The following is a 16,277-nucleotide window of genomic DNA, read 5'->3' as shown; positions in this document are numbered from 1 at the left end:
AGTCTATTCACAAACTAAGCAAACATGAAAGCCCCAGCCACTCACTCTATAGCTCCCTCAGTAAACTGTCATAGAAAAGAAAAACTGGGGGGAGAAAGTCGATCTAAAAAGGCCGCTCTACAAACTGTAACACAAGGTCTTCGAGACAACAGATAGTTGCTCAGGGTGCAAACCAGGGAAACCATACTTACTTGAGCTGAGGTGGCAACATCAGAGGCTGACAATAATGAACTTGATAACGGTGCCAGAAAAGAGGTTGGGAAAGCAATGCAGTGGGGTGGGGTGGGGTGGGGAGAGAGGACCACTGAGGGATTCAGGGGAATGGTGACAAAGAAGGGTGACTCATGCTGCTCTAGAAGAAGTTTAAGTAGTGAAAGCACAGACGTCAAAGACTGTTACAAACCATGGGGGATGAGCAACCAGAGGACGTGAGGCACAGAAATGCAGCAGGGAAATGCATTCAGAATAAGCAGGGAGAGAGTATTAACAGCACTTTGGCTATCTTTCACAATGTATTACTTTCTGGGCTGCTTCAGCCAGCCTCTCTGGGCTTCAGAAATACTGAGGGTGAAGGGAGGAACAAAAATTCTCAAGTACCAGATGGTGACTCTCAGACCCGTGCAATGCTACAATGACCAAAGAGGGATGAGAAGCCCTGGGTTTCCAAAAACTGCTATACTGAGAAACAGAGCAGCACTGGCAGAGTGCCCGTCTAGAATGCACGAAGTTCTGGGTTGATCCCAGAACAGCACAGGCAAAGGCATGTGAACTGTGAACAAGGCCAGCTTGGGTCATTTAGCAGGATCTGTTTCAAGGAGAAACAAGACAAGAACAGAGGCATGTGCACTTCCATCCTGCAAACCGCTGGGTTCTTGGCTTTCTGTCTCTCTCATTCTCTCCCTCTCTCCGTGTGTGTGTGTGTGTGTGTGTGTGTGTGTGTGTGTGTGTGTGTGTGTGTGTGTGTGTGTGTGTGTGTGTGTGTGTGTGTGTGTGTGTGCGCCTGCCAGAAGTCAAAAGTGGGCTGTCTTCATTAATCATTCCCCACCATATTTTGAAATATTATTTTACTGATCCTGGAACTCACTGATTCAGCTAAAATATCTGACTGGCTGGCGAGCCCCAGGGAGCCTCCTCTGCCTTCGTCTCTCTAGCACTAGAATTATAGTCCCACATGTTGCTGTGCCTGGCCTTTTGCAAGGATGCTAGGGATCCGACTTCCAAGTCCTCAAGCTTGCAAAGCACTTTATCAACTGAGCAATTTATTTCCCAAACCCTTAGTGTTCCATGTTTAGCAGAGGAGAGAGAGAGAGAGAGAAAGGGAGAGAGGGAAGGAAGGAAGAAGGGAGGGAGGTGACTTGATGCTGCTGCTCCTTGCTGGGAACATGCTTTACCTTCATCCTGGATTTGAAGTTATGCCTGCTGCTACCTGTCTTAACCCTCATAAACTAAAACCAGAGAGCAGGTATTACATACCATGTTTTTAACAATTAGAAATGAAGAACCACACATATTACTACCTTAAAACTGACTGCTATCATTTGAAATAGTCTTCCTTTTCTAAATTTTTTTTTATGAAAACGAACATAAGACCAAGCTCTGCATCAGGTTACTCTGAGTTCAAGGAGCTGAACAGAAGGAGTTTACATTTCTTCCTAACTAAACAGACACACTTCTATCCAGGAAAACTACACATCAAAAAGATTCTGACTCAAAGGAGGCATACTGACACGAATTCAGAGCTGTAACCCAGTGTGTCTTATGCATCCTTGGCTCATCTACAACCTACACAGCAGCCCACACTTTGATTCAAGTCTTCTCATTACGGGCTTACGGACACCCCAAATGCAAAGAAGAGGGAACACTCAAGCCCAATCCTTTCTAGGTGACACTGTGCCTTCATCCCATGTGCCATGCCTCTTTAAAACTGCATGGAAAATGGATTTGTGAACAATTTCTTCATCCTCTTACTATGACCTCTGCTCATTTCCTTTTCTTTTTCTTTCCTTTTTTTTTTTAGTAGGCATGACCACAATCTATAGACAAAAACACTATAAAAGTACTTGGAAAACAGGATAAAATCTTTGCCTTACAGAAACACACAGAGGTTTAAGAGACAGCCCCAAAGACAACTGTCTGACACAGGCCCCTCACGTGAGAGGTCAATCCAGAACACAGAAGTCACAACAATGGGAACACTGCTTTTGGGCAAAAGCCTAGTACCAACAGGATTTCTCTACAAAGAAGAGTGAAGAGTTAAATAGCACTGGGGCTAGTGACGCAGCTCAGCTGACAAGAGTGTGTGTCTGGCGCCACAAGCCCTGAGGTTGCTCCCGAGCACCACATAAACCAGGTCTGGGGGCACAGGCCTATAATCCTAGCACTTGGGAGACATAGGCACAAGAGCAGAAGTTCAAGACCAGCTTTAGTTATATAGTAAGTCTGCCGCCACCTTCGGCTATGTGAGAACCTATCTCCCAACCAACCAACCCCACCAGCAGCATCGACAACAACAACAAAAAACCTTGAGTGTAAACAATGCCTTGTCTTAAGTTCAAATACAGCATACCTTCTCGCTGAGCTCTGTGAGGGGCCAGAGTGAGTCCATCTTGAGGTATCTGGGCTTGTTCTACTAAGCCAGTGTCATTATTCTGTATATAATCACCACAAGCAGAGTCGTTCTAGAAGAGAAGACAATGTGTTAATCTACAGCAGAGCAGAGAGTTTCTATGAGTCAAGTCCTGCAGTCTGAGTAACTGTACTTAAGTTACCATGACTAGACATTAAGGGTGGAGAGAAACCAAGTGTTAAGAGTCACAAGTAGTAGTATAAATGTTTATTTTATTTAATAGTAATAATCTTTTCAAACTTTTACTTTCCCAGCTGTGCTAACTGGAGTTGCCAGTAGTTCATTTTATACCAGGTGAACCGGAATCAAAATGATATATAAAGGGAATGGTACACTTTATGTTAATTTCCCAAGTAAGTACATTAGCACTTTGTATGTTAATCACTACATAAAGTTTACTTACTGACTGGTTTATTGACAATCTAGTAGGATGCTCTGTTAGGAAAAAGTGTTACCAACAGCACCATTAACACACACCAAATCGTTCTAAGAAACACTATGTATGGATAGCTTACCATTAAAGCCAAGCCACTCAGAAGCTATTGGGAACCCTGACCGAGTCGACTCGGTACATCACTAGTAACTATGGGTGTGCGCCCCAAAGGTTGGATGTTTACAATAATAAAAAGCACACCAAGCTTACAGCTCTCCAGAATTAAAGCAGTGTTGTTATGTTGTTTGTTATTATAAGATGGTGCGTAAGCTAAAACCAGAAAATAGCCCTGTCATTTCTCTATCCTAACCCTTATCTCCTCCTCTCACCCAGAACCTCAATAACACTCAAATACCACTCCTATCAAGGCCACTTGTCAATAACGCACTGACTTTTCAATTGTGTAATGACAAATAGAGGGCCTTAAACTTCCAAGGATCACGTAAGGTATCCTGCTGTCCTATGACAATGAGTGTGGGATTCTAGCTGACAATTCTACTTATGTGAATAAACTCCATTAAATACTCTTGGAAACTAAGCCTTACATCCACCTTCCAGACACCCAAGGCACTAGGAGTGATAAAGCACATCTCTTCAGTGCCAACGGCTGACACATTTGGCCTCATAGATGCTACTAATTATATTATCAATTTTTAACAATCAACTCATATTTATCCTAACTCAGATCATATAATTTTTCCTTGCAGCCAACATTTGCCAGAGAGGGTTTGCTAATTAAAAATTCAACACCTTTCTAAGTACTTTAAAAAAATTAATAGCAACACAGTGCTGGCAATACGGCTCAATGGCAGAGTACCTGCTTAGCAAGTGCAAGGTCCTAGGTTTCATCTCCAGTACCATAAAAAACAAAAGCAGAAATGAAGCGTTCCAATCTTCCCAAACAGCTATCACCTAAAAGAATCTTTCAGTATAAATCACTTCTTTTTATCCCTTCTGGTTTTACTTTTTTTTTTTTAACTTTATTATTTTTTTAATTGAGAAAAGGAAAAAAAAACAAGTTTCCACCTCCTCCCAGCCTCCCATTTCCCTCCCCCTCCTCCCACCCTTCCCCCAGTCTGCTATGCATGGGTAGTGCACATAACAACAGGGGCCTGAAGAGGCCAGAGGTCTAAGACATCCCTAGAGTTACAGGGACCCGGGTCCTCTGAAGGAGCAGTATGTACTCTTAACCAATGACCCATCTCTCTACCCTTACTCTGTTTCTTATAGCGGCCAAAATAAGATTTCAGTTTAAAACTATATACCTTCAAATGTAAACAAATGAAAAAATGCAACAAATTTCTATAAAAATGCAAATTGAAGCACAATGAGATCACTTTACGTCTAACAGAATGGTTATTGGCCAAAATAAGGGGAGAAGAGTTGAAGAAGTAGTATAATCAATGCCACCAAATACTCTAAAAAGAGTAAAGCAGCAAATGTTGTTACAATACCTTACCACAGTTAATTAATAACACTGCTTCCACAAGCATCATATTCAAACCATGGGGAAGTAGTTTGCTTCACAACCCAAATCACTGATGTGGGAGTGTCATATATCAATCTGTTGATTTCATTGGTTAAGCAATAAAGAAACTGCTTGGCCCTGATAGGTTAAAACATAGGTGGGAGGAGTAAACAGAATAGAAGGCTGGGAGAAAGGAGCTGAGTCAGTGAGTCGCCATGATTCTCCCACTCCAGGCAGACACAGGTTAAGATCATTCCTGGTAAACCAGCTCGTGGAACACACAGATTATTAGAAATGGGTTAGATTAATATGTAAGAGCTAGCCAATAAGAGGCTGAAACTAATGGGGCCAGGCAGTATTTAAAAGAATATAGTTTCCGTGTAATTATTTCAGGGCATAAGCTAGAGCTAGCCATGTGGGTGGCCGGGTGCCGGGGACGCAGCCCCGCCACTCTTATTTCAACAAATCACAAATCTGAAAAGTTACTTTTAAGAACAAAATTGTTGGCCATTGCGGCACACGCCAGTAATCCTAGCTGTACAGGAGGCTGAAGCACAAGGAGCTCAGGTTCAAGGCCAGACGAGCAACTTAGCAAGATTCTGCCCCCAAATGAAGAGAAATGGGCTGAATAGTAAGTACGAGAGGGCCTATGCAGCAACCTGTTTAATAGATTAGGACCCAAGTCCACCAACCATAAAACACCTGCAAACCATTTCTTATCCCCAAGGCTCAGCAGTTTTGCCAGTACTGTGAAACTGTTCAGACTGAATTTAGAAACTGTTTCTAAAATTCACAAAGAGCTGTGAAGAACATAATTGTGGAGTTTATTATCACCAAATGGGAAAGGCTGCCAGTCATGCTGCCTCTGTCTGCACATATCACACACCATGATATTCAGTGGAGGAAAGATGCATGATGTTTGATGTCACTCTCTATATAGGAATGACATCTACCTCCCCATTAAGTTCTGGTTCCCACCTTTGTGGAGGAAATCAGCCAAGCAAAAGTTTTGGTTCTATAGCAATTATGACACAAGAGGCAAGAATAGTCTAATCTAAGCTCAACCAAAGGCAAAGTTTTGAGAATTAACCCAGAGCATCTGACACAATCAAGTTCCAGATTAAGAAAAACATATCTTGTATCTTAATTGAGCTGTAACCATAAAATGGACACATCTCAGAACAGGCATGATATGGAGGTTTGCTATGACTATGGAGTCTTTCTGGTGGCTTACTAACTAGAAATGTGGATCACAGATGATTCCGCAAGGGGGTGGCAGAAACGGCCACTTTAAAGCTTGACTGAAGAGCGTATGGGAGGTATTTATGGACTACATACACTCTGCTCCAACAGTCCACACCAGACAAGGCCACAACAGTTTTGTTATATGTATATTCTTCTTAACATGATACTTGGGATAACAATGGCAAAGTATGCAGGCTGGAGGGGAACAACATGGCAGGGAAACTGTCACTATGGGGGGCTCTGTACACTTTCTAACTGAAAAATTAAAATTGGCGACCTTTGCTAGAGCAGGCCTGAGGCAGCAAACTCCACAAGAGCAGGACTGAGCCAGCAATCTGGGCCCAAGCAGGCCTGGGATGGTGAACTCCATGGGAGTAGCAGCATTTGTGGAAGCAGGCCTGGGACAGTGACCTAGGCCAGAGCAGGCCTGAGACAGCAGGCTGCACAGGAGCAGGAGCAGATCCAGAACAGGGATGTTTGCGGAGGTAGAACTGAGTCAGCCACCTGGCCTAGGTCACAGCAGACCTCAGACAGTGAACTCAACAGGAGCAGGCATAGGGAAGAATTGTTGAGCAAGTGGGCCAGAGACTGCTGTGGGTCATGGTGTGAATCTGGGACTTCTGAGGGAGTAGCCCTGAGCCAGGACCTCTGCAGATCCAGACGCACCCGAGTTGGGGACCTCCAGGGGAGAAGATCAGAGCCAGAGGCCTTTGCAGTACCAACCCCAAGCCAGGGACCTCTGCAGGGACATTTACAGAAACAGGTCTGAGCTGGCAACCTAGACCAGAGCAGGCCTTAGACTGCAAACTCCACAGGAGCAGAGCACACTCCAGGAGCACTGAGCGACCTCCAGGAACACAGAGTGACCAACGGGGCAACTAGAACCGTGGCACCGACTGTACCACGAGGAACAACCATCTGAGCCTTGGATCCACTAGCACCTAGAAGATTAGAGGACTGATCATCAAAATCACGTTCAGCCCCAAGCACACCCATTAGAGGAAAAGTTGAGTAGACAAGAACACAGACAGCACAAAGAGCAGCACAACACCAGTAAAATCAAGAGACACTACAACACCAACACTTGAACAACCAAATATACATGAAGCAGAAATAAAAAATGACTTCAGGAGAATGTTTCAGACTCTTAAAAAGGAAATGAGAAATTCCCTCAAAGAAATGGAGGAAAAGGCAAACAAAAAATTGGAAGACATAAGCAAATCCCTCAAAGAAAATCAAGAAAAAGCAATCAAACATATGAAAGAAACTATTCAAGTCTTGAAAACTGAAGTAGTGACAATAAAGAAAACAAAGGCCAAGGGAATTATAGAAACAGAATACAAGAGATGGAAGAGAGAATCTCAAGTGCTGAAGATACAATAGAGAAAATAGACTCACCAGTCAAAGAAAACATTAAATCTAACAAAAGCTTTAACCCAAAATATCCAGGAAATACGGGACACCATGAAAAGGCCAAATCTAAGAATAATAGGTATAGAAGGGTAAGTTCAACTCAAAAGCACAGAAAATATATTCAACAAAATCATTAAAAAAAACTTGCCCAACCTAAGGAAAATTATGCCTCTAAAGATACGAGCTTACAGAACATCAAATAGACTGGATCAAAAAAAAAAAGTCCCCTTATCACATAATCAAAACACTAAACATAAAATTAAAGAAAGAATATTAAGAGCTGCAAAAGAAAAGGCCATATAAAGGCAGACTTATCAGAATTACACCTGACTTCTCATTGAAGACAATGACAGCTGGAAGGTCATGGTCAAGTCTTCTGCAGACATTAAAAGACCACAGATGCCAGCCCAGACTACTACACACAGCAACACTTTCAATCAACAAAGAAGAACAAAACAAGATATTCTATGACAAAAAAAGATTTACACAATGCCTAGCCACAAACCCAGCCCAACACAAAGTACTAGAAGAAAAACTCCAACCCGAGGAAGTTGGCTACATCAACAAAAATACAGACAATTGATGATCTCACAACAGCATATCCCAAATAAGGGGAAAACGCACAAATTAACATCACCAGCAACGAAAACTAATGGGAGACAGCAATCACTGATCATTAATATCCCTTAATATAAATGGACTCAACTCACCTATAAAAAGACAGAAGCTAACAGACTGGATATGAAAACAGAATCCATCCTTCTACTGTGTACAAGAAACACACCTCAACCTCTAAGACAGACATCGTCTCAGAGTACAGGGTTGGGAAAAACATTTCCAATCAAATGGACCTAAGATACAAGCTGGTGTAGCTATCCTAATATCTAACAAAATAGACTTCAAACTAAAATTAATCAAAAGAGACAAAGAAAGACATTTTATATTAGTCACAGGAAAAATCCATCAAGAGGAAATCTCAATAACAAATATCTATGCCCTAAATACAAGGGTATCCTCATATGTAAAAGAAACACTTCTAAAGATTAAACTATACCTTAATCCCCACACACTAATAGTGGAAGAGTGCAACACACCACTCTCACCACTGGAAAGGTCAGTGTGATAAAAGATTAACAGAGAAATAAGGGAAAACTAACAGACGTTATGACTTCCAGTTTAGTGATTTTATGGGGTTCCTGCATATGTGAAGGAGTGAATTTCTGTGTCTATATCTGTTTCTCGTGAAACTCATGTCCAAATGGATCAAAGACCTCAACTTAAAGCCAGCCACACTGGGAAGTACGCTTGAATATATTGGCACAGGAGACCACTTCCTAAATATAACTCCAGCAGCACAGACACTGAGAGAAACAATTAATAAATGGGACCTCCTGAAACTGAAAAGCTTCTGTAAAGCAAAGGACACAGTCAACAAGACAAAACAACAGCCTACAGAACAGGAAAACATCTTTACCAATCCCACATCAGACAGAGGTCTGATCTCCAAAATATACGATGAGCTCAAGAAATTGGTCATCAAAAGAACAAATAATCCAATAAAAATGGAGTACAGGCCTAAACAGAGAACTCTCAACAGAGGAATCTAAAATGGCTGAAAGACATTTAAGGAAATGCTCAACATCCTTAGTCATCAGAGAAATGAAAATCAAAACAACTCTGAGATTCCATCTTACACCTGTAAGAGTGGCCAAGATCAAAAACACTGATGACAACTTATGCTGGAGAGGTTGTGGGGTAAAGAAAACACTCCTGCATTGCTGGTGGGAGTCCAAACTGGTACAGCCCCTCTGGATATCATTGTGGCAATTTCTCAGAAAATTAGGAAACAGCCTTCCTCAAGACCCAGCGATACCACTTTTGGGTATATATCCAAAGGATGCTCAACCGTGCCACAGGACATGTGCTCAACTATGTTCATAGCAGCATTGTTTGTCATAGTCAGAACCTGGAAACAATGTAATAATGCTCCTCATCAGAAGAATGGATAAAGAAACTGTGATACATTTACACAATTGAGTACTACACAGCAGAAAAAAAATAACCACAGCTTGAAATTTGCAGGCAAATGGATGGAGCTAGAAACAACGTTTTGAGTGAGGTAACCCAGACCCAGAAAGACAATTATCACATGTACTCACTCATAAGTGGTTTTTAAACATAAAACAAAGAAAAGCAGCCTACAAATCACAATCCCAGAGAACCTAGACAACAATGAGGACTCTAAGAGAGACTAACATAGATCTAATCTACATGGGAAGTAGAAAAAGACAAGATCTCCTGAGTAAATTGGGAGCATGGGAAAGGGTTGAAGGGGAGGGGAGAGGCAGAGAAGGGAGCAGAGAAAAACGTAGAGCTCAATTAAAAAAAAATCAATATATATTATTTTTAATTATATATACATATATACGTATATGTATATACATACATACACACACACACACACACACACACACACATATATATATAGAGAGAGAGAGAGACATTAAGAATGTTGATATCATGCCATGGGGAGAAGTGAGACTGAATGTGTTCAGCTAAGCATTAAGAAAGCTGTAGCACAATAATGCTATTATAGAAGTTTATGGCGAGAAGTGGGAAATAAGGGCAGCAGGCTTTATCCTGCGAACTGGACTTGTGTATCTCTTCATGCTTCTGCTCCTTCAATCTAAACACTGTCAGCTATTAAGATGGCAGGTGTGCAGGTGGAAAACACTCTACATTGGACACAAAATGCCAAAGACGCAGGAACCAAACAGTCCTCGGCTATTGAAGGAATGAGGAAGGAGGGCCAAAGTTTGCTTCACTCCTGTGCCAATCAATACAATCCCCACAGCATGGTGTTTCGGAGTGAGGTGACAAGAACAATCTTAGGGGTACAGAAGGACCTAGACATGCACATACCCCCTCCCTAGCCTACACCTACGTTCCAACTCCATTTTTACAATCGTACCCCAGGAGATGAGAATGCACAAGATCAAGGAGTCCTAAGCAGGAAGCACGACAACCCAGGTCCCAGCAGCGCCACAGCTTGGCCTTCAGTCCAGGTGAGTTCTTGGAACCATGCAGAAATTTATAATTTAAGTGGGGGGGGGGGTAGGGGGGGAGGTAGGAAGGTGGGGGGGGTTGACCATGAAGCACAGGCAGTTAAATGTACGCAGCGCTGGGAAAGTATCCGGGGTGCACACTTCGGCACACCCGTGAGCACAGCCACTTACCCCAGTGTGACTAAAGCAAGAGCTTTTCTATTCACCATTGCATGGCTTCAGGTCGGGCTTGTTCTGAAGTGGGACTCTAAACTCCACCACACTTTCCTCTCCAGGACCATTCAAAACAAAAGCCAATTCTACTGTAGAAAACTATCCCAATTTAGACTGCATTAATAATAAGCCTAATGACTTCTCTGAGTGGTCATTTCAGTGACCAAAGTAAAGTTTTAACTTTCTAAGCACAAGCAAGGTATTTTCCGTCCCCCTTTTCACTCCCCCTCTCATGCCAATCACAAACACTGGAGCTCAAACACTGAAGGAGACGCTCTGTATAGTCAGTTACCCAAACAGTAAGACAACAGTTCATAATCACGACCTCTCCTACTGGTAGACCACCACTTCCGGGTCTGCACACATTTGTGCCTCTGTACAAATAAAACCAAAAAAGAAAAAAAAAAGAAAGAAAGAAAAAATCACTGTTCAGTGCTTCCAGTCTAACAGCAATTCTTCTATATATTTGAAAGTCTAGGCTTAACAAATTATGGCTGAGAAAATTATAATACATGCAATGCTGATAAAAATAAAGACAGAGAACACTGATAATAAACAAGGTTTTCTTGCTTTTTGTGATAATCTAGTCTGTCTCTGTACACGGGCAGTGTGAAAGAGAGGTGGTCTGTTCTTTTGGTTCCTGTGCTCTGGCGAATATTTGACCTTTGGTTCGCCATCAATGACTCAGTAGCAGTGTTTGGTGCTCATTCAGGAGTAGTTTATCTGAGGTCTTACTTTATGTGTGTTTCATCTGCACGCATGTATGGGCACCATGTGTGCCTGGTACCCTTGGAGGCCAGAAGTGGGCATCAGATCCCCTGAAATTAGAGGTGGTTTTGAGCTGCCATGTAGGTGCTGAGAATCAAATCCTAGTCCTTTGCCCGGTAAACTGCTGGAGCATGCTTTCCTGCTCCCGTCCTCTCTTCCCAGGTCTGACTCTCTCTCCGAGATCTGTACCACACAAAAACCAACCTGTCCACAGGGAAGGCAGTGCAGGTGCGTGGTGGTCTTAGCCGGAGGAAGAGCACTTGCGTTCCTTCTAAACCTGCATCCCAGGAGAACAATCACTGAACAGGAAACCACGTGCTTTATTTTGGTAATTATCTGCTAACTAAAATAGTGACTACCTGATTGTAAAAAGGCTCTTTGAACAAGAGTTCTTATACCACAGCTGCTGCTTTTACTCTTTGCTGCAGCCAAACATTTGACATGAAGACATGGCTATTCCTGCTCCACCTCCACCTCAAGACGCTGGGCTACACCTGTTCTCTCCCTTCCCACCACCCAGGAGGCAGACCAGCTCAAATACATGCTCGCTCCTAGAACAAGACCATCCACGTGGGAAACCTCGGCAAGTCCCACTCTCTGACCATCTCTCCTCACAGCAAGACATATTCTAGCGATGCCTTAAAGCAGTACAAATGCGTACTCCTGGTGAACTTTAAAAACAATCTCTAACCCAATGAAATAGCACATATCTATATTCCACATTCCTGAGGCAACGGAAGTGGGATTTTCAGTTTGAGGCAAGCCTGGGTTATGTGTGAAACGTTGTCTCAAAAACAATAAAACACTATTCTTTTCTACAGCCCTCTTAAAAAAGCTTTTTTGTGCCTAATACTGCAACAGAATCCTGGTATCTAAACTTCTGGGTAGCTGCTTTCTCTATGAACTCTGCTGGCACAAACTCATTTTCTTGGAGAAGTAGAATTTGCTAAAACTCATTGTAGAGTTTTGTTTCCCAGGCTCCAACAAAACTCAATTCACATAATCTCTATTTCAAAATGAGCAGAAATATTTGGTCAGTCAAAGACAATATAGCTAATTTACATGTTTACAGAAAAAGAAACAATTTTACAAGTTTCCCCCCAGTAAATTTAGTAATTTTAGTAAATAAAGAACTCACAGCCACTTAAATTTGATGAGTTCAAGTGACACTAAGACACAGATCAAGTGTCTCGGTATTTATATTTTAATCTTTTATTCAAATATTAATACTATTTGTCAGGTCAAACAACCATTCTTCAAGCTCCAAGAACTACCACTATGGACTCCGGAGACAACCAATGCTTACACCTTTGCATTGCTAGTAAGGGATAGACCTAAAACCAGGCAGTGAATCTCATGAATAGTCTGAGTGCCTTTAACCACTCACACATGGGAGGATACACGTCTTTTCAATGAACTAATAAGGCTAAACCTCTCAAGCTACATGGGGGTTTGTTCCTAAGTCTTTATGGTTTATCTTCCTAGTAACAGGAAGAGGCCTGTTTAACGTCGGGTGTTTTCAGCTATTTTCCACTTACAAGAACTCTAACAAAGAGCTACACAGGGCATTCCTACTGCTGTTCTTCGGCCTATTTGTGGAATCACAGACAAGTTAATGGCAGTCTACTGCAGCTGGGAAGAAAATGAGATTTATGTGCAAGTCTCCTAAAAGGAAAGCCACTACTGAAGTTTCAACGCCATGAAACACTACATAATTATATAAATCCCATCTTAAAAACTACGAATTGTCACTTCTAGGAGTAAAACCACACGTGTACTTGTTTCTCTGGGGATAGCTTGTGGACTAGTCATCAAGTCCTTACAGAGCTCATGGCAAGACACTGAGCTGGCCTTGGTCACCTTCAGGCACAGAACAGAAAGCTGGCTAAAGTACATGTTCTACCCATAAATGTCATTGGTTTAAAAAATGTTAGACAAATCCGCTACATAGTTATTAGGTACAACTATAAAACTAGGTACAGTATTCTAGATCTGTATACTTTTCAAAAAATTAAAGAGTTCATTTTCTTTTTCCTCATCCGCTGAGGGCAGGTAAATATGCTTCCCCTGGTCACACACACTAATAAAAACAAATATGGTTCCTAAGCAATGAGAAGCTGCATACCTGTAACCGAAGTTACTTCCGGGGCAATGGCATGCACCCCCACGAACCTCCCCTTTACCGGGCCCACGTGGTTCTCCACCTCCACCACCAAGCCTGGCCGAGGCTCGGGTCCAGGGCGGGCCAGCCCTCGTCACGTGGGCTGCGCGGCCGCCATCTTGCCGGGCGGAGGAGGGGCGGCCCAGCCTGGCCGCTGTCTGCGGGCCGCGACCGCTTCCGAGCCGCCGGCGCTCCAGCCTCGTCCGGGCGGAATCGCGCCCGCGCCCTACCTGGCGAGTGCTTAGGTCACCGAGGGCCGAGAGACCGCTGGGCTGGACACTAAAACAGCCCACCTGCACCGCAGCCGCTAGAGTGACAGCCCGAAACGAGCGTCAGCTGGAGGACTTGGAGACCACACGGAAACTCGCCCGCCTCCAAAAGGTGGGATCTCCGTAGTTTCATCAGACAGCAACGGTTTGTTCATCAATCCTCAACAGCTGGGAAATATGCTCAGCATGCCAAAGCAGGTGCTAAGCAATAGCGCCAGGGTCGTGTGTAGTACTCACAAATCCCTGCAGGATTTAGTCCCTGCTCCCACTTCCCGAGAAGTGATGGCGTGCTAAAATTAATGGCAGCGTGCCCAATGTCTGTCCACTCTCCCCAGCATTCACTGGTGGCCAGAAAAGGCCATGCACTGCAGGCAAGAAAAAAAAATCTCATTCTTCTGATTAGCACATACCTATCCCCTCAGTCTGCTTTAGGACACTCACCTTAAAAGTAAGGGAGGAGACTCCTGACAGTTAAAATTCTGCAGTGACTACCTACGCTGGTGTAGTACGAAAGGAATCACGCAAACTGTCCCATTGTCAGACCAAATTCAAGGTTATCTTTAGTCACAAGAAAGCGTGTTAAAACAGGTGCACACTCATCTTGAATTCATGCTTTCTTCTCTAAATTTAATAGCTGAGTGGTGTACCTTTTCAGGTCTATTTCGTGAGTAGGCTGAAGGGTGAATTAATTTTCACTATCATTACACACTGTATGCTGGTAGTAGAGACATTAGAAGATGGTATGATTTTATAATCACCAAGAGAATGCAAAGTACTAGCTTTACTACATCTGCATTTTTAAGGTTTATAATAAAACATGAACTTGTCACTTCACAAAAGCCTCATGTGGAAAAAAAAACATGAAGCCCTCCGCCTAGGTTATCTCGAAGGCCCTTTGTGATTGATCCTAAATACCCTCGGTCTTTGGGTACATCCAATCATCAGTGAATCACAATGCTCAATTTGAGTTCTAGGATACTGGATGACTTCAGACACATTGTTAACTTTCAAGCAAGGAGGGAAGGGAAATCTCCCTTCTTAAAGTGGAAAAGCCTGACATCCTAATCAATATCTTTCAAAAGACCTGATTCACAAAAATAAGCTTTTAATCTAGTTTTACTGCAACTGAAACCTAGCCCCAGCCTCCATTAAGTCACCTTCCTTAACCGGCTCATTGGGCCTAATTAAACTGCTCTCAAAATTCCGTAAAAATTCTTCTATTTTTGGGACAAGTGGATTCCTATGTACTAAATATGTGTTTAAATAACTCCTTTAGACACCGTTAAGGCCTATAGTAAAGACCTATGATTACCAGACCCAACTCTGGAAGCAGAAGTCAAGCCCCTTAGGAAAGCTATTCGTGGTTTGTTAAAGGCTTGGCCAGGCGATCCCAGGCCTTTTACCCAGATGACCAGTGTTAGGTCAGTTAATTAAAAGGTCTCCATAGATTTTTTTTTTTCTGAGAATACAAAGTTCTCTAAGTAGGAGCCAAAAGACCTACTCGAACTTTTTAACTGGCACACGCTAAGCATGAAAAGTCCCTTATGGCATAGACTTTAAGCAGGCTGACAGACTAGGAAACGGCCCACCCAGGGCTAGACTGTGGCTGACAGGCCCTTCTAGCGCTTCCTTTTTCTTTTGCACCTAGTGCCCACAATGCTCAAAACCCAAAGCGTCCCACAAGCCTCCTCATCCGAGGTCTCGGGTCAGTGAGCTCCCCGTCTTCCGTGGCAACTCGTGCACGTAGAGACTTCTAGAGCATTCTGTTATGGCGGGCGGCTTGTTTGTGTATGAGGGTGACTGGAGCGGAGTCGCCCAAGAAAACGAAGAGGTTAGCCGTGGCGAGAGCCGTGGCGTGGTTATTCCGGGACACCTACACGAGGCTGGGGTCGGAGCTGGATTCGGGGGCCTCCGAGGGCGGGGCCGCTGGTTCGCATCTCCGAGCCTTACCTGGGCCCTGGAGCCCGCAAAGTTGCACGCCTCCACCTCCGCGTCCTCGGGCTCCACGCGGAGCGCGCTGCGGAGCCTCTCCAGGTGCTCCCTCAGGGTGACCCGCTGGTGGAAGGAGAAAGCCGGGTGCAGCGAAGCCATGGTGAAGAGCAGCAGCAGTTCCTCCTGGGCCCTGAAGCCAAGCCCGCCTCCAGTCCCGAGCTCGGCGCAGCCGCCGCCTTCCAGGCCGAGGCCGTCCTTCTTCGCGTCCTGCTCGCCATCGCCACCCGGTTCGTCCTCCACGCTGCCACGCGAGCCCTCGGCCCGAGTGGCGCGGAGGCTCCTGAGCACCGCGTCCACCTGGGGCAGGAGGCGGTGCAGGCGGCCGGCGGCCTCCCGGTTCTCCGAGCCCAGCAGCGCCAGGTACACGATGAGGCGCGAACGCACGGCGGGTTCTCTGAAGTCGGCCAGCGACCCTGGGTCCGAGAGGCCGTTGGCCTTGGCCTCGGAGTCGCGCAGGTAGTGGTAGTCCTTGCGCGCCAAGTCCTCCAGGCACGAGCCGAGGAAGCGCAGCTCCAGCGGGTTGCACAGGTCCAGCAGCCCGCACATGAACTCCAGGCGCTGCGCCGAGCCCAGCACCAGCCCGAACCACTCGTACACCCGCTCCTGCTCGCGCAGCGCCGCCGC

At 44.3% G+C, this 16,277-nt stretch overlaps 1 protein-coding gene across 1 annotated transcript in view; it reads right to left on the bottom strand.

Annotated features, from left to right (window-relative positions):
- Zcchc2 (zinc finger CCHC-type containing 2) overlaps positions 1-16,277 on the bottom strand; it is a 187,349-nt gene that overhangs the window by 32,344 nt on the left and 138,728 nt on the right. The window contains exons 4-5 of the mRNA XM_013346665.1: positions 15,612-16,277; positions 2,567-2,678 (exon numbers count right to left, since the gene is read on the bottom strand). Of these exons, the coding sequence (XP_013202119.1) occupies positions 2,567-2,678; positions 15,612-16,277 (778 nt within the window). The remainder of the gene's footprint in view (positions 1-2,566; positions 2,679-15,611) is intronic.

This window comes from Microtus ochrogaster, chromosome 6, assembly GCF_000317375.1.
Source record: "Microtus ochrogaster isolate Prairie Vole_2 chromosome 6, MicOch1.0, whole genome shotgun sequence".
Classification (NCBI taxonomy): domain Eukaryota; kingdom Metazoa; phylum Chordata; class Mammalia; order Rodentia; family Cricetidae; genus Microtus; species Microtus ochrogaster.
This window is presented reverse-complemented; position numbering and strand designations above follow the sequence as displayed.